The following is a 20294-nucleotide window of genomic DNA, read 5'->3' as shown; positions in this document are numbered from 1 at the left end:
CGAGTGACGTCAGTGAGTGAGTGGGCGAGCAAAGAGAGAGAGCGGTCGCTGAGGGCGGGGGAGTGGCTAGTGTTTGTGTGTGTGTGGGATGTTGACAGTGGAGTGAGACCAAAATAAAGGAGCCACGAGTTTGCAACTAAAAACTGGACTCGTCATTATCCTCAGAGAGTCCGGAACTGTGAAGACCCACTGCCGGGTAAAGTAAAGGGTGTTGCCCCGAGAATAATCGGCCCTGGAGAAGTATCTCCCCTGCGCTCATTGACTACGGTCTAGGCGCCGGAAGCAGGAAAGGTGCAACACTAGGTTTAGTTGGTTAATCAAAATATTAATAATCACCAATGTATGCATTAATTAATACATTAATAAACAGTATAAAATCTAATAACGAATAATAGTATACTCAGTCACCTTTTCACCTATACTACAAAGCTGACAAATTTGGTTTTAGCATTTTTTTTAAATAAAAAAACACAAAATATGGCCCCTGCATAATTAGACTTTTCAGTATGTGGGGGCCATATTGTGGAAGTATCAACATTATCGATATTTTGATTTGAGAATCGATATTAAAGCATAAATAATGAGTGGTATCTTTCCGCACATCACTAGCGAAAGGGACAAGTGGTAGAAAACGTGCGGAGAGAAGAAAATAGTTAGCATGGTCTAAAATGGTAGATGTGAAAAGCATTCCTCTGTGGTGCGCATAAAAGTCACTCTCCGTCGACTTGGGAGCAGTGAGACTGCAGGAAGTGCTGAATTCCAGGAGCTAGTTGGCTTAGTTGTTAGCTGCTAACAAAGACGCAGAAGTTGCCAACACATCGCTGAGAGCTAAATATCATCTTTGACCAGACTGTGGGATCTTAAGGGCTCGTCGTCATGGGACCGAAGAGAACCCCAGCGGCGGAGGAAAACGAGGACATTAAAAAGTCACTTCAATTTCTTTCACAAGACGTAAATGACATACGGATTAAACAGGATATAATTCTTAAACTTGTGGATGAAGTCACGGAGCTCCGTATGTGCATCCAGGAGAGGGATAAGAAGATTGGCGAGTTGGAGAGGAAAGTGGAAGATCTGGAGCAGTATTCTAGACTGAATGATGTGATTGTGACGGGGCTAAAAGTTCAACCCCGCTCATATGCACATGCTGCGGGGAGCGAGAGTGCATCTGGGGACCCGGAGGCTGGCTCGGTGGAGGAGCAGGTTGTGGACTTTCTGGCTTCCAGAGACATTCATCTGGACAAGAACTCAATCGAAGCGTGTCATCCTCTGCCTGCGAAGAGGGACGTCATGCCTGCTGTCATCCTGAGGTTTGTCAATAGGAAAAGAAAGACTGAACTAATGAAACAAGGGAGAAAGCTAAAAGGCACCAACGTATATTTGAATGATCACCTGATCAAAAGGAATGCAGATATTGCAAAAAAAGCCAGGCACTTAAGGAAACAAAACAAAATACAGAATACTTGGGTCACAAACTGTAAAATATTCATAAAACTGAACGGATCACCTGAACAAGCAAAAGTGCTGGTTGTTAGAGACATACAGGAACTGAAAAAATATGAATAAATATGTGAATTAGTGGGACAAGGAGAGTTAAAAAGTACTTTAACAAGTTCATTCAATGGCATACAATCAGTCCTCTGATATTACAGACAACAATTTAACAATACAACAAAGGATTCTAGATTCCAAGATTTTTTAACTAAAATTATCTGAGTATACTGATCACAATTCATTAGACTTGGAATATCATCTCGATCCAGATAATATGTTTCCATCATCTGACTCCATTAACTGCAAATACCATTCAGAAAAGGAATATAATAACTCAATAAAATCAAAAGGCACATTTTCAGTCATCCATTTTAACAGTAGAAGCATGTATGCAAATTCCAGTGCAATTCAAGACTACTTACAACATTTTGTGAATCCATTTAGCATAATTGCTATATCCGAAACATGGTTTAATGAAGCAAAAGGTATTGATTTTGAGATAAAGGATTATAATTTAAATGATGTTAACAGAACAAATAAAATGGGGGGAGGAGTCGCTATGTACGTTCACAAGAAATATAAATACAAAATATTAGAAGACATGACTGTATCAGTAAATGATGATATAGTTGAATGCTTATCAATAGAAATCATTAATGAAAGGAAGAAAAATATCATAGTTAGCTGTATATACAGGTCACCAGGTTCAAATGTGGAACTATTTACTGAGTGGGCTGAAAAAACTTTCTCAGAAAGTTAATAAAACAATATTTATTTGTGGGGATTAAAATATGCATCTCATGAATCCAAATAACCACATAGCAACAGAAAACTATATTAACATGATGCACAGTATGAGTTTATACCCAACCATTACAAGACCGACTAGAACATCGCACAGTGCAACCCTCATCGATAACATCTTCACAAATAATATGCAGTCTTCAAACATCAGTGGAGTAATGGTCTGTGACATAACCGATCATCTGCCTGTATTCACAGTGTATAATGATGAGACCAGTACAGACCTGAATTCACAGCAAAAATATACTTACAAAAGAGTTAGAACAGAAGACTCTTTCAATCTATTAAATCAGGACCTAACAATGCAAAACTGGGATTGCGTGTACAACAAAAAGGATGTGGATAGTGCCTTTGAATCATTTATAGATATATTTAATTCAATATATAACCAAAAATGTCCAATAAAAAAAATTAGAAACAACAACAAAACTTTAAAGTGCCCATAGTTAACCAAGGGTTTACAAAACGCTTGTAAAAAGAAAAACACATTATATAGACAATTCATCAAATTAGGTAATGTAAAACCTGGCTCAAAAAATGAATATACAAAGAAACTGATTGAAGACTCTGAACATAGATATAAAACATATAAAAATAAATTGACTGATATAATAAGGATTAGTAAGAAATTATATTATACCAATCTATTACATAGGAATAAGAACAACACTAAGGAAGTGTGGGGAATACTTAACACTATAATTAAAGGCAAGTCAAAAAATAACTTGTATCCTAGCTATTTCACTGATAACAACCAAGATAATTATAATATGAATAATGTTGTGGAGAGTTTTAACAGTTTCTTTGTAAATGTCGGATCAGAATTGGCAGCTAAAATCCCTGATTATAGCAGCAATGAAATGGAGTCACTGATTGAAATGAATCCAATGAGTATGTTTCTGTTGGGAGTAACTGAAGAGGAAATAATAGATGTTGTTAATAATTGCAAAAATAAAACATCTACTAATTGTTTTGAGATAGATATGACACTTGTGAAAAAAACCATACATTCCATCACCAAACCACTAACTTATATATTTAACCTGTCCTTCCAAACAGGACAATTTCCTAATAAAATTAAAATCGCAAAGGTAATACCAATATGTAAAAATGGGAACAAACACATCTTCACAAACTACCGACCTGTCTCTTTGCTCCCGCAGTTTTCCAAAATCTTAGAGAAATTATATAACACTAGATTAGAGAAATTTATAGATAAACATAAGATAATTAATGAAAGTCAATACAGTTTTAGGACAGCAAGGTCAACATCTATGGCAATAATTGATGCAGTAGAAGAGATAACCAATAGCTTAGATAGTAAGAAATATGCAGCTGGAATTTACATGGATCTGAGTAAAGCATTTGACACCATTAATCATCAAATATTACTGAAAAAATTATACAGATATGGAATAAGGGGAGTAGCTTTGACTTGGATAAGGAGCTATTTAACACAAAGACAGTAGTTTGTGAAGATGGGCGAGTTCACATCTGGGCATTTGGACATTGCTTGTGGAGTTCCACAAGGATCCGTTCTTGCTCCCAAGTTATTTAACTTATATATTAATGACATATTTACAGTATCAAATGTATTACAATTAGTCATATTTGCAGACAACACTAATATTTTCTATTCTAACGATAATTATACACATTTTGTATCCACCCTAAATAATGAACTTGCAAAATTAAAAACATGGTTAGATATAAACAAATTATCCCTTAATTTAAAGAAAACAAAAGTTATGTTATTCAGCTATTCCAATCCAGGACCAGCAATAAATATAGATGGCGTGATTCTAGAAACGGTGTCAGAAATTAAATTCTTAGGAGTCACTATTGATAATAAATTAAGCTGGAAACCACACATAAGAAATATACAAAGCAAAATCTCCAAAACCATCTCTATTATCAATAAATCCAAATTCTTCTTAAATTACACAGCTCTGCATTTATTATATTGTTCATTGGTCTTACCATATCTAAATTACTGCATAGAAATCTGGGGCAACAACTACAAAACTTCACTACATCCCCTGGTTACACTCCAAAAACGTGCAATAAGAATTCTACACAAGGTGGGATATTGTGACCACACAAATATTTTATTTTTACAATCTAAATTATTAAAACTGCCTGATCTAGTTGATTTTAATACAGCTCAATTACTATTTAAAGCAAACAAAAAGGTTCTACCTGCCAATATTCAAATACATTTCAAACACAGAGAAGGAGTTGATAATCTAAGGGGGTGTAGTATCTTTACTATTCCAACAGTAAGAACTACGAGGAAAAGTTTGTGTGTGTCTGTGCGTGGAGTGAAACTTTGGAACGGATTGGATGTGGGGCTCAAGCAATGTTCAAATGTCCATCAGTTCAAAACAAGATACAAAAAAATGGTATGGGCAATGTATATGAATGTGAACATGGATGCCTAAGTGTTAAACTCCATCACTGGCTAATAATGATTATTGTTATTATTATTATTATTGTTGTTATTATCATCATCATCATCATTTTCATTATTTTATATGTATTATTGTCATCATTTATTGTCATTGCTATTGCTATTGTTCATATTGTTATTATTGTTATCATTATCGATATTGATTGATCCAAGATGGCGGCGCCCTGAAGGGCTGCGACCTCGAGGAGCTCCTGCTAAATATGGAACATTTGGCAGAAATACCGGACAATTCTACAAACTTTATGGCCGGCTCACATCGTGGTCACTCCGTGATCACGTACGACCACCAGACACTTCTGGATGTGGACATATCGGGCCGTTTTGGACTGATAGACGCGTGCGTGCTAAACGTGCTAACTAGCACGGGAATACTCCGACGGCTACATCCAGCGGTCTGTGAAGCAGGGGAGTATAGTAGCAGCGGGGGCCGTCTACGGAGCAGACGCCAGCGGTGTGATCGGAAACGCGGATGCCGAGCGGGGCTAAAAACAAAGCAGAAGGCTAATCCCCACAGAACACCACTTCCCTCCATCCTGAAGCCGGATTTAAATGGAAGATGCGAGACTACTGGTCTGGGTAAGGAGTCAGTTAAATTAGAACAAGTTTTTTCTGCTTTGAGTGTTTCAGAGTTGGACATGTGTTTTACTGAGGTAGCTAACTATGATGCGTGCAGTTTATCAAAGCAACAAACAAACAATCGGAAAATTCCCGTCGTATCAATTCCTAGATATGGTCGTAATTATACTAAATGCACTTGGCATAATAAACACAACATTATTAATATTGCTACTACGGATAATTTGATCAAAAATTCCCTAAAACAGCCCACTACCTATAATATAGGTTTTTTAAACATAAGATCATTGTCTCCCAAAACGTTGTTAGTTAATGATAGTTAATGATATCATCAGAGACAACAATCTTAACGTCATCGGTCTCAGCGAAACCTGGCTTAAACCAAACGACTTTTTTGCGCTAAACGAGGCATGTCCTCCTAACTTTACACATGCGCATATTGCCCGTCCTCTTAAAAGGGGTGGGGGGGTCGCACTAATATACAACGAAAACTTTAACCTTAGTCCTAACATAAATAATAAATATAAATCGTTTGAGGTGCTTACTATGAGGTCTGTCACACCGCTGCCTCTACACCTGGCTGTTATCTACCGCCCACCAGGGCCCTATTCGGACTTTATCAATGAATTCTCAGAGTTTGTTGCTGATCTAGTGACACACGCCGATAATATAATCATTATGGAGGGCTTTAATATCCATATGAATACCCCATCGGACCCACCGTGCGTAGCGCTCTAGACTATAATTGATAGCTGTGGTCTCACACAAATAATAAATGAACCCACGCATCGCAACGGTAATACGATAGACCTAGTGCTTGTCAGGGGTATCACCGTTTCCAAAGTTACGATACTCCCGTATACTAAAGTATTGTCCGATCATTACCTTATAAAATTTGAGGTTCAGACGCATGTTCGGCAAACTAATAATAATAATAACTGCTATAGCAGCCGCAACATTAATACGGCCACAATGACAACTCTTGCTGACCTACTGCCCTCGGTAATGGCACCATTCCCAAAGTATGTGGGCTCTATTGATAACCTCACTAACAACTTTAACGACGCCCTGCGCGAAACCATTGATAACATAGCACCGCTAAAGTTAAAAAAGGCTCCAAAAAAGCGTACCCCGTGGTTTACAGACGAAACTAGAGCTCAGAAATTATTATGTAGAAAGCTGGAACGCAAATGGCGCACGACTAAACTTGAGGTGCACCATCAAGCATGGAGTGATGGTTTAATAACTTATAAACGCATGCTTACCTTAGCTAAAGCTAAATATTACTCAGATCTCATCCACCGTAATAAAAACGATCCTAAATTTTTGTTTAGTACGGTAGCATCGCTAACCCAACAAGGGACTCCTTCCAGTAGCTCCACCCACTCAGCTGATGACTTTATGCAATTCTTTAGTAAGAAAATTGAAGTCATTAGAAAGGAGATTAAAGACAATGGGATAGGTTGATTGGCAACACTAAATTGGCCCTAGTGTGTGAATGTGAGTGTGAATGTTGTCAGTCTATCTGTGTTGGCCCTGCGATGAGCTGGCGACTTGTCCAGGGTGTACCCTGCCTTCCGCCCGATTGTAGCTGAGATAGGCGCCAGCGCCCCCCGCGACCCCGAAAGGGAATAAGCGGTAGAAATGGATGGATGGATTAAAGACAATGCGTCCCAGCTACAACTGGGTTCTATTAACACTGACACGATTGTATATACGGCGGATACTGCCCTCCAAAATAGTTTCTCTTGTTTTGAGGAAATAACATTAGAGGAATTGTTACAACGTGTAAATGGAATAATACAAACAACATGTTTACTTGACCCACTTCCTGGGAAACTGATCAAGGAGCTCTTTGTATTATTCGGTCCATCAGTGCTAAATATTATAAACTTATCACTTTCCTCGGGCACTGTTCCCCTAGCATTCAAAAAAGCGGTTATTGATCCTCTTCTTAAAAGACCTAACCTCGATCCTGACCTCATGGTAAACTACCGACCGGTGTCTCACCTTCCCTTTATTTCAAAAATCCTCGAAAAAATTGTTGCGGAACAGTTAAATGAACACTTAGCGTCTAACAATCTATGTGAAACCTTTCAATCCGGTTTCAGGGCAAGTCACTCCACGGAGACAGCCCTCGCAAAAATGACTAATGATCTATTGCTAACAATGGATTCTGATGCGTCATCTATGTTGCTGCTCCTCGATCTTAGCGCTGCTTTCGATACCGTCGATCATAATATTTTATTAGAACGTATCAAAACACGAATTGGTATGTCAGACTTAGCCCTGTCTTGGTTTAACTCTTATTTTACTGATAGGATGCAGTGCGTCTCCCAGAACAATGTGACCTCGGAGTACGTTAAGGTAACGTGTGGAGTTCCCCAGGGTTCGGTCCTTGGCCCTGCACTCTTCAGCATCTACATGCTGCCGCTAGGTGACATCATACGCAAATATGGTATTAGTTTTCACTGTTAAGCTGATGACACCGAACTCTACATGCCCCTAAAGCTGACCAACACGCCGGATTGTAGTCAGCTGGAGGCGTGTCTTAATGAAATTAAACAATGGATGTCCGCTAACTTTTGGCAACTTAACGCCAAAAAAACGGAAATGCTGATTATCGGTCCTGCTAGACACCGACCTCTATTTAATGATACAACTCTAACATTTGACAACCAAACAATTAAACAAGGCGACACGGTAAAGAATCTGGGTATTATCTTTGACCCAACTCTCTCCTTTGAGTCACACATTAAAAGCGTTACTAAAACGGCCTTCTTTCATCTCCGTAATATCGCTAAAATTCGCTCCATTCTGTCCACTAAAGACGCTGAGACCATTATCCATGCGTTTGTTACGTCTCGTCTCGATTACTGTAACGTATTATTTTCGGGTCTCCCCATGTCTAGCATTAAAAGATTACAGTTGGTACAAAATGCGGCTGCTAGACTTTTGACAAGAACAATAAAGTTTGATCACATTACGCCTGTACTGGCTCACCTGCACTGGCTTCCTGTGCACTTAAGATGTGACTTTAAGGTTTTACTACTTACGTATAAAATACTACACGGTCTAGCTCCATCCTATCTTGCCGATTGTATAGTACCATATGTCCCGGCAAGAAATCTGCGTTCAAAGGACTCCGGCTTATTAGTGATTCCCAAAGCCCAAAAAAAGTCTGCGGGCTATAGAGCGTTTTCATTTCGAGCTCCAGTACTCTGGAATGCCCTCCCGGTAAAAGTTCGAGATGCCACCTCAGTAGAAGCATTTAAGTCTCACCTTAAAACTCATTTGTATACTCTAGCCTTTAAATAGACTCCTTTTTAGACCAGTTGATCTGCCGTTTCTTTTCTTTTTCTTCTATGTCCCACTCTCCCTTGTGGAGGGGGGTCCGGTCCGATCCGGTGGCCATGTACTGCTCGCCTGTGTATCGGCTGGGGACATCTCTGCGCTGCTGATCCGCCTCCGCTTGGGATGGTTTCCTGCTGGCTCCGCTGTGAACGGGACTCCCGCTGCTGTGTTGGATCCGCTTTGGACTGGACTCTTGCGACTGTGTTGGATCCATTAAGGATTGAACTTTCACAGTATCATGTTAGACCCGCTCGACATCCATTGCTTTCCTCCTCTCCAAGGTTCTCATAGTCATCATTGTCACCGATGTCCCACTGGGTGTAAGTTTTCCTTGCCCTTATGTGGGCCTACCGAGGATGTCGTAGTGGTTTGTGGAGCCCTTTGAGACACTAGTGATTTAGGGCTATATAAGTAAACATTGATCGATTGATATTATTATTGTTTAGTCATTGTTGATATTATCATTATTATTATTACTTCTATGACATCACCCAACTAGTTAAACTATATGAATTAGTATCAATGAGAGGAATACATTGAATTGTGTGTGTGTGTGTGTGTGTGTGTGTGTGTGTGTGTGTGTGTGCGCGTGTGTGTGTGTGTGTGTGTGTGTGTGTACACAAACAATCCTATATGCAATTTGAGTAATACTAATTTTCTGCAAATGTAAAAACAAATATGAATTCTGACTAAAGAATTGGTGCCGATGGAAACTAAGAAAAGGGATTTGGGTACACTACCTGGAGTACAGGGCAGGCGAGTGGGGGATCTTATGTTCGTGGATAACTCCTCTGGCAGGGGGCTCCCCTCGTCTCTTTTAATGCACAGGATAGGACACATAAGTACACTACCTGGAGTACAGGGCAGGCGAGTGGGGGATCTTATGTTCGTGGATAACTCCTCTGGCAGGGGGCTCCCTTCGGCTCTTTTAATGCACAGGATAGGACACATAAGTACACTACCTGGAGTACAGGGCAGGCGAGTGGGGGATCTTATGTTCGTGGATAACTCCTCTGGCAGGGGGCTCCCCTCGTCTATGTTGATGCACAGAATAGGACACATAGCAAGAGTGGTCCTCAGGTCCTGTTGATCAGGGGCAATAGCTCCACAGCCACAGATCCACTATTAACCACTAATATCACAGTCAAAATGAAAGCTTGTTCCCCTAGGCACCATAAACTGTTAATAATGTTTAGACAAAAGTGTATATTATATATACTATTATATATATATATAGTATTTATATAGGTGTGTGTGTGTGTGTGTGTGTGTGTGTGTGTGTGTGTGTGTGTGTGTGTGTGTGTGTGTGTGTGTGTGTGATGGATATGTGTGTATTTTGGGTATATGCATGTGTGTATGTATGTGACTGTGTGTGTATATGTATATATATATATAAGTATATATATATATATAAATTGTATATGTGTGTGTGTATATATGTGTGTGTACATATGTATATATGTAAGTGTGTGTGAATTTAAATGTATTTTATATAGACAATATATAGCAGCAACCACTGAATTGAATTATATTATATATATTATTGTATTATATATTGTATATATATTTTGTATATGTATAGGGGTGGGACCTAATAAGTTTACTTCTTCCCACTCCCTTTTGAGCCAATCTTGACATCTACAAAAGATTAGTCACATGTAATGTTTTCAATGTAGGTGTAAAAATAATGTATCTATATATTTCTTTTGTATTTTATTTCATTCTCTTGTGTTGTTTGCATGGCTCAAAATAAACCATTCATTCATTCATTCATTCATTCAAACATGGCCAGACAGAAGAAGAGGAACAAGCAATACTTTACCTGCCAAAAACTGTGATCACTTTAAAATAGAGCCAATGTTTCCCTTGCAGGGATTTGGCTGAAGCCAGCTGTACAAACTTGACCTTTTAACATTGGACTATGGAGGGCATATCTTGATAAACCCCCGAAATAACGTGGTTTTCTTAAAATGTTTTGTTTTTTACAAAAAAGTGCCAACAAATTCAATATAAATGTGACGTTTAGCTGGCATCGTGGTGCGGGTTTGTTCTCTCAAAGATGCAGTCGGACTTGGACACAGCGTGAAGGTAAGAAATTATGATTTATTTACACTAATGAAACAGACTAGGAACAGAAAAACTTGCACAAGTTACTAAATGCAAAACAAACAGAACTAGCATGGGAGCTAGAAAGAACTAAAGGCGCTAGCATGTGAGCTAGGGAACAAACAAAGGAAGCATAGCGTGGAAGCTAGCAAGTACAAAAAAACTGTTCTTTACCACAATTGGGAATAAGCGTCGTCACCTGTTGCATGGAACAGAAAATAGGATGCGAGGTCGAATCAACAGAAAAGGCAGGCTTAAATAAAGGTGGTAATCATGAGGCAGGTGCGCGTAAAAAACAAGAGGCAGGTGACACTAATGTGACTATGGCGACGGAAACAAACAGGAAGTGCCACCAGGAACTAAGGAAGACAAACACGAACAAGATGTGATACAAAACGGAACCAAAACCAGTATATGACATGATCCGGGCAGCGGATCGTGACAATAAAGTGGCCTTAATATGGATTTAAATTCACTTAATTATGACTATAAATCTTTCAAGTTTTCCTTTACTTCAGAGTTGACCTGATATACTCCTGATGATCATAGTGGATAAAACGACATCTTTATAACTATTATGATATTATAAGTACACCTCCTGGGAATTAAGTCTCCCCCGTCTTTAAAACCGAGTGACACCACTGTTTCTAACTTAAATGGAGGGCCCTTGAACGCACCATAGTTATGGGCACAGAGATGCAAAATTTAAAGCAATACATAACTTTCTCCTAGGGTTGTCCTGATACCAATATTTTGGTACCGATAACAAAATGTATTTTGATACTTTGATACTCTTCTAAATAAAGGTGACCACAAACATTTCATTATTGGCTTTATTTTAACAAAACATTTTTAGGGTACATTAAACATATGGTTCTTATTGCAATTTAGTCCTTCAATAAAATAGTGAACATACAAGACAACTTGTCTTTTATTAGTAAGTAAGCAAACCATCCTCCCTTTTCTGTCTACACACTGTGTCACCTTGTAAGTACTCCGTGATTGTGCGCTGCCAAACATGCTCCTCCGCTCGTAAAATCATATTCGGTATTGTACCGAATATGATTCATTAGTATCGCGGTACTACAGTAGTAGCTGTCATGTTCCATGGTCCGGATCATGTTTTCGTTTTGTTTTGTTAGTTTTAAACTCCATTAGTTCCTGTTTTTGTGCATCCTTGTTTGTTTTAGTTACCATGGCGACGTATGATTTTCACCTGCCTCTGGTGTTTGGACCGTGCACCTGTTTCCAATCATTTAAGCCTGTCTTTGCCAGTCAGTCGTCCTGGCGTCATTAGTCCTTTCGTGCCACAGTTTCATGCAATATCATAGTTCATGCTGTTTGTTTCTTGCCATGCCAAGTGAAGTGAATTATATTCATATAGCGCCTTTCTCTATCTAGTGACTCAAAGCGCTTTACATAGTGAAACCCAATACCTAAGTGACATTTAAACCAGTGTGGATGGCACTCGGAGCAGGTGGAAAAACTGTCTTGCCCAAGGACACAATGGCAGTGATTAGGATGGCGGAAGCGGGGATAGAACCTGAAACCCTCAAGTTGCTGGCACGGCAGCTCCACCAACCGAGCTATACCGCCTGAGTTGTTTGCTTTATGCCGTATCTCTCTAAGTTTTGTTTGTCTCCTGCCTGGACTACATAAGTCGTGTTTATTTCATGCCACAGTGTTATAAGTTCTCTATGTCCATAGTCTATGCTAAGTATGTACTTTAACTCCAGGTGCGGTCAGCCTTGTTTTCCATTTTTGTACCTTTTTTTGAGTGGAAATTATTAAATATATTCCTACCTGCAAGCTTTGTCCGGAATAGTCCGTTTGCATCCCGGGAGAACAAACCTCGAAGTAAAGTGCGAAAACCACGTCGTGACAGTAGCGGTATACTGTACAATTCTACTCTGTCCTACAAATAAATGTATTTATATTTTTCAGCCTTGTTCCAAAATGTTGAAACCCAGTCCTGGCATTTAATAATTTGGTATGGGAATGATAAAAAAAAAAAAAAACTTTTCATTACAGGTTACAAAAGCTGAAGTATGACACATGCACACAGCGGGCAAGCCTAAAAAAAAAAGTGTATGTGAATACTTTTTTTCCCAGCACCCCTAGCAGACAACCTGGATGATGACGACACAGGGGTGTCCAAACTTTTTCCAATGAGGGCCGCACACTGAAAAATTAAAGCACGCGGGGGCCATTTTGACATTTTTCATTTTCAAAACCAATACAATAAACAGTATAGATTATTTTATTTTTTTAAACTTTAAGGGCTCCCTTCAAGTTCGTTCCCGGGGACCTGAAAAGGTCTCGGTCATAAATTTTTCAAAAATAAGTCATATATAAAAAATGTTTTATTCAACGCTTAAATCTCTAGATCAACTTCAGGTCTGTCGATATGATATGTATATTTTGTTTAATCTTTTATGCGCTTTTTCTCAAAACCTGGTTTTGTAGGGCAAAACCACAAAATATGCAATATTTTTCCCCCCAACAAATGTCAAAGAGGAATATTTGATGTATCGCAATTGAAGCCTTACATGGGTCAATAATTCATAAGAACGATTCTGATAATTTTTTTGAGCAATTAATAAATGATGTTGTTTTTTTTCACTTTCAAAGCTCAAGCCTTTATATCAACTTCCTATCTATTCGCCGATTACCGTATTTCCTTGAATTGCCGCCGGGTATATAGTATGCGCTTATATACGTGCTTATATTTCGCAAAATAATTAGCGCAATCTTAGTATTACCGCCAGCTCGCAAAATATTATTTTTATTAACGCATGTCTAGAATTTCCGCCGGGTCAAACTTGTTTTGCCAAATAATTAGCATATTCCTAAAATTTCCGCCTGGTCAAACTCGTCACGTCACGAGTGACATTTCCCCTGTTATCATTTTCAAAATGGAGGAGGCTGATTTCAATAATTTTAAATCGCATAGAGGGAAAAAGATTAAGAGCTATTCAGTAGGATTTAAGGTACAAGCTATTGAATATGCTAAAAAGAACAGTAAGCAGCTATGATTTATTAATATACCGTAGCTGCGTGTGTCAAATATGAGTCATTAAATGACTCCCGCCTCCTGGTGGTAGAGGGCGCTATTGATCCTTCTTTTGACAACTCTGATGCAGAAGAAGTGACAACAAGCAGCAAGAGTGAGCAGCGATCGTTTATTTTTTCCTCTCGCTTGCACTTTTAACATGGAGGATTACATATCTAAAATAAAATAGTTTTCTAAACTGGACTTTCAATCGAAGCAGGAGGTAATAAAGGAAGATCTCCATCGAGACAGAGAGACTTTCAAAACTGAAGAAAGATAAGAAAGACTTCTGTAAACAAGTTATTGATGCTTTTGATTAGAAGGAGCTGCGCATGGATTTCCTTTATAAGTAAAGGTAAGACCATAGTAAAAAAAATATTTTTTTAAATGTTATTTTCATGATGGTATCCTTACATCACACTCAAATTTATAAGCGCAGGCCTAAATTTACCGCATGCCTTTGGTAAGCGCCGGAGTGAGAAGAGGTTTTAAAATAATTAGTGCATGCCTACCTTTACCGCATGCCTTTGGTAAACGCCGGATTGAGAAGAGGTTTTAAAATAATTAGCGCATGCTTGCCTTTACCGCATGCCTTTGGCAAGCGCCGGAGTGAGAAGAGGTTTTAAATTAATTAGCGCCCCGGCGGCAATTCAAGGAAATACGGTATACGTTTTTATTACTTTTTTTGGTTATTTTTATGCCTTTTTTGTCAAAGTAAACATTGTCTTTGATATGGCAAACACACAAAATATGCAATATTTTCTCCCAAAAAGATTTCAAAGTGGAATTTTTGAAGTGAAGTAATTGGAACCTTCAATAAGTCAATAATTCATTAAAAAATATTGATTTTGAGTCAGTTTTTTTTAATGACAGCTTTACAGAAAATTTTTTATAAGTCAACATTGCAACTTTTTTTCCTATTACATTTCACCTATTTTCTCTTTTATTCCACTTTTTTTTGTTTGTGTGGATTTTTGGACATCCCTGTGATAAAAATTTCTCAATATTGATTTGGAGCCAATATCAACAGTGCCTCTGCTGGTTGCCGTCAAGTAGTGCATGCTATTTGGCCTCACTTTCTTTAAGCCATGATTAATCAACACCGCACAATGAATTTCTTACTCTACCCATGATCCTTAGCACATGTTTACAGTTGTTTTGCCGACAGTTACTCACTTGGTTTTACTGTAATGTACAAAACTGAGAACTGTACCCTTCTACTTTTCCAGCGTGAGCCTGGATGTTCATGGCGACAGAATGACGTGGAGGTTCGCCCCCTACCTGTTTCTCATTGTAAGTTACACCAGTTTTGGGAACACTCACAATCAAATATATTTTTTTCCCCCTCTTACTGTAGACAATTGACTAGAATATGTGTTGTAATGTACTGTATAGTACCTCAACTTTGATTGTTTTTGTGACAGAATACTTCACTGAAAACACTTGTTTGATATCAATATAATTGGTGCTCGGCACCCCTGAAACAGCACAACTTTTAAGCCTTTTAGAAAGAAAACAAAATGTTGATAAGAAATATTGTTTGAAAAACAAAATGCTACTAACAACTACAAACCCCGTTTCCATATGAGTTGGGAAATTGTGTTAGATGTAAATATAAACAGAATACAATGATTTGCAAATAATTTTCAACCCATATTCAGTTGAATATGCTACAAAAACAACATATTTGATTTTCAAACTCATAAACTTTTTTTGTTTTTGCAAATAATCATTAACTTTATAATTTGATGCCAGCAACATGTGACAAAAAAGTTGGGAAAGGTGGCAATAAATACTGATAAATTTGAGTAATGCTTATCGAACACTTATTTGGAACATCCCACAGGTGTGCAGGCTAACTGGGAACAGGTGGGTGCCATGATTGGGTATAAAAACAGCTTCCCAAAAATGCTCAGTCTTTCATAAGGATGGGGCGAGGTACACCCCTTTGTACACAACTGCGTGAGCAATTAGTCATACAGTTTAAGAACGTTTCTCAAAGTGCAATTGCAAGCAATTTAGGGATTTCAACATCTACGGTCCAGACTCCATAATATCATCAAAAGGTTCAGAGAATCTGGAGAAATCACTCCACGTAAGCGGCATGGCCGGAAACCAAAATTGAATGACCGTGACTTTCGATCCCTTAGACGGCACTGTATCAAAAACCGACATCAATCTCTAAAGGATATCACCACATGGGCTCAGGAACACTGCAGAAAACCACTGTCACTAAATACAGTTCGTCGCTACATCTGTAAGTGCAAGTTAAAGGCCTACTGAAATGAAATGTTCTTATTCAAACGGGTATAGTAGGTGCAATCTATGTGTCATACATGATCATTTTGTGATATTGCCATATTTTTGCTGAAAGGATTTAGTAGAGAACATTGACGATAAAGTTTGCAACTTTTGGTCGCTAATAAAAAAGCCTTGCCTTTACCGGAAGTAGCAGACGATGTGCGCGTGACGTCACCGGTGTGAAGGCTCCTCACATCCTTTTATTGTTTATAATGTGAGCCTCCAGCACCAAGAGCTATTCGGACCGAGAAAGTGACAATTTCCCCATTAATTTTAGCGAGGATGAAAGATTTGTGAATTAGGAAAGTTAGAGTGAGGCACTAAAAAATAAAAAATAAAAAAAGCGACAGCTCCGGGCGGCGGCAGTGGTAGCGTTTTAGATGTAATTAGACACATTTACTTGGATAATTCTGGAAAATCCCTTATCTGCTTATTGTGTTAATAGTATTTTAGTGACATTAAATGAGTAAAGTCATACCTGAAAGTCGGATGGCTGCGGTGAACGCCAGTGTCTCAGAGAGAAGCCGATGAGGAGCCAAGATCACAGCTGCCTTTTTGACAGCTGCAGGAGAAGGTCCCATAATCCACTGAAGTCTCCGGTAAGAGCCGACAATTTTCCCTTCCAAAAACTTGCTGTTTGACGTAGAGAAACATGTTCGCTTGACTGCTCTGTGTTAAAGTTTCACAACAAAATCCACCGCTTTCCACCAACAGAATTCTTATTTATAGTCTCCATTATTAATTGAACAAATTGCAAAAGATTCAGCAACACAGATGTCCAAATTACTGTGTGATTATGCGATGAAAAGAGACGACTTTTAGCTGTAAGTGGTGATGAGCTAAAATGTCCCCTCCAACCAATAACGTCACAAACACGCATCATCATAAACATCATCATTCCGCGACGTTTTCAACAAGAAACTCCGCAGGAAATTTAAAATTGTAATTTAGTAAACTAAACCGGCCGTATTGGCATGTGTTGCAATGTTAAGATTTCATCATTGACATATAAACTATGCCCTGCGATGAGGTGGCGACTTGTCCAGGGTGTTCCCCGCCTTCCGCCCGATTGTAGCTGAGATAGGCGCCAGCGCCCCCCGGGACCCCAAAAGGGAATAAGCGGTAAAAAATGGATGGATATATACGGTAAACTATGAGACTGTGTGGTCGGTAGTGATGGGTTTCAGTAGGCCTTTAAAGCTCTACCATGCAAAGCGAAAGCCCTTTATGAACAAAACCCGGAAACATTGCCGGCTTTTCTTGGCCCAAGATCATCTAAGATGGACTGATGCAAAGTGGAAAAGTGTTCTGTGGTCTGACGAGCCCACATTTCAAATTGTTTTTGGAAATATTCGACATCGTGTCGTCCGGACCAAAGGGGAAGCGAACCATCTAGACTGTTATCGACACAAAGTTCAAAAGCCAGCATCTGTGATGGTATGGGGGTGCATTAGTGCCCTAGGCATAGGTAACTTACACAACTGTGAAGGCACTATTAATTCTGAAAGGTACATAAGGGTTTTGGAACCACATATGCTGCCATTTAAGCGCCGTATTTTTCATGGACGCCCCTGCTTATTTCAGCAAGACAATGCCAAGCCACATTCAGCACGTGTTACAACAGCGTGGCTTCGTAAGTCCAGACCTGTCTAACATCGAAAATGTGTGGAGCATTATGAAGCGTAAAATACGACAGCGGAGACCCTGGACTGTTGAACGGCTGAAGCTCTACATAAAACAAGAATGGGAAAGAATTCCACTTTCAAAGCTTCAACAATTAGTTTCCTCACTTCCCAAACGTTTGAGTGTTGTTAAAAGAAAAGGTGATGTAACACATCGGCTAACAAGCCCTTTCCAACTACTTTGGCACGTATTGCAGCCATGAAATTCTAAGTTAATTATTATTTGCAAAAAAAAAAAAAAAAAATTTTGAGTTTGAACATCAAATATGTTGTCTTTGTACTGCATTCAATTGAATATGGGTTGAAAATTATTTGCAAATCATTGTGTTCCGGTTATATTTACATCTAACACAATTTCCCAACTCATATGGAAACGGGTTTGTACAGTAGTTTTATGAATTAATATAATAAAAATGTACTGGGGGTATCTACTACCAGTTGCTTCCCCTTCAAACACTGTCAGTAGCTTTTCCATATTTTCATGGATACACGTTCACCGTTTGGATATTATTTTTAACATACTTGGCCGACGTTGGACTCATTCCACTTTAGCATGGTACAGATTAGCTTCGCCAAGTTGGTGCTACGCTCGGTCATGTGTTCGATGATTTATTTCTTTAATTCAATGACCCTTCACACTCACTTTCTTCCTTCCCTGTTTTTGATACTTCAGTTCATGGGTGTCCAAAGTTTAACCACCAAGGGCCGAACATTGAAAAGTCAAAGTATGCGGGGGCCATATTGATATTTTTTCCTTAAAAAAAATGCTAAAAACAGATATTGTGTTAGTCTTGTCTTATAGGTGATATTATTATCAATTATAATAATTAGTTAGAACAGTTCAGCGTTTTCTTAGTACATACAATTGTTTTGATCTTTTTTTCTAACATTTTTACTGTTTTTCCCCCAACGTAAGAATAGAATAAAAATTATCATATGACAGTAAAACGTCTGCCTGTACAAAAATATGAATGTTCAGTTACATATTTAACAGTGTTTATTGTAGTTGTTGTATTTTTCTAATTAATTCATTAATTTTTATTATTTATTTTTTCATGAACTACCTAAACGTTGTTTATATTTAAAGTATATTTATTTTTAAAACCTCTAATAGTTTAGATCAGGGGTGTCTAAACTTTTTCTATTAAACGGCTGCAAAGCAAACTGAAAAAGTCAAGTATGGGAGGGAAGGTTGATATATTTTTTTATTAAAAAAAAATAAAAAAGCTAAAAACAGAGATATATACGTAAAGATAAAAGTTTGTGTTATTGTTGACCAAGTATTATATCATTATTAGATTTAAAATGTTCAGCTTTTTTCATTACATTCCAATTATTGCTCATTTTTTCTTAAATGTTTACAGTTTTATTTAGATATATGTTGTTGTTTGAAAATACTCAACATTTTACATTTTAGCTGCCAAGTTAGGTATATTCGTACAAAGTATCAGATTGGTATCACCAACACCAGCCGGAATTTTACTGCACATCATACCTATAATAGGGGGTGTCCAAGTGCGGCCCGCCAGCGTCTTCAAAACGGCACAAGTCCAATAAACAATTTGGCGTGGCGTTTTCAAATACCAGTAATATACAAGTATTGTCAGCAGTCTGATAGCTGCAATTGCTGCCTGGTGGCCAACGGAAGTAACTCAAGTCAGTGGCCACTAATTGTACATCAATGCGAAAATGTGCACAGCGTATTACTTATATAACCCAATCCAAACAACCTTCCCTAGTCATGGTGCGAAGAAAAAAAATTCAACCAGCACAAAAATTCAACAAACATGGTCACACATAGCTTTGTGGATATTATTTAAAGAAAAATAGCAAAATGCAAAACACTCTCTCCACACACGCATGCACACGCACACACAGACACACACATATATATATATATATATATATATATATGTCTATATATATATAAACATATATACACATATATATATATGTGTGTGGGTATATATGTGTATATGTATATGTGCATTTATGTGTGTATATGTATGTGTGTATATATCTATATATATGTGTGTGTATTTGTATGTATGTATGTATGTATGTGTGTATGTATATATACATACATATATATATATATATATATATATATATATATATATATATATATATATATATATATATATATATATATATATATATATATATATATATATATATATGTATGTATATATCTGTGTATATATAGGCACCCGCGACCCCAAAGGGAAAAAGCGGTAGAAAATGGATGGATGGATATACGTATATGTATATATGTGTGTACATATATGTCCATCCATCCATTTTCCTACCGCTTATTCCCTTTGGGGCCGCGGGGGGTGCTGGTTCCTATCTGAGCTGCAATCGGGCGGAAGGCGGCGTACACCCTGGACAAGTCGCCATTTCATCGCAGGGCCAACATAGATAGAAAGACAACATTCACACTCACATTCACACA

The 20294-nt window shown here is 38.1% G+C and overlaps 1 protein-coding gene across 11 annotated transcripts in view; it reads left to right on the top strand.

Annotated features, from left to right (window-relative positions):
- Positions 1 to 251: 251 nt before the first annotated feature.
- The window catches only part of LOC133541048 (uncharacterized), a 67796-nt gene continuing 47753 nt past the window's right edge, over positions 252 to 20294 (top strand). For 4 of the 11 annotated variants that reach the window (XM_061884106.1, XM_061884105.1, XM_061884107.1 and 1 more), the window contains exons 1-2: positions 253 to 1310; positions 15086 to 15149. In XM_061884106.1, the coding sequence (XP_061740090.1) occupies positions 877 to 1310; positions 15086 to 15149 (498 nt within the window). In that variant the 5' untranslated portion in view covers positions 253 to 876. Of the gene's footprint in view, positions 1311 to 15085; positions 15150 to 20294 lie in introns of all 11 variants that reach the window. The other 7 variants (XM_061884108.1, XM_061884100.1, XM_061884098.1 and 4 more) reach the window with 4 other exon arrangements.

Source organism: Nerophis ophidion, linkage group LG23 (assembly GCF_033978795.1).
Source record: "Nerophis ophidion isolate RoL-2023_Sa linkage group LG23, RoL_Noph_v1.0, whole genome shotgun sequence".
In the NCBI taxonomy this organism is placed as follows: domain Eukaryota; kingdom Metazoa; phylum Chordata; class Actinopteri; order Syngnathiformes; family Syngnathidae; genus Nerophis; species Nerophis ophidion.
The sequence above is the reverse complement of the archived record's forward strand: the minus strand, read 5'-3'. Positions and strand labels throughout refer to the sequence as shown.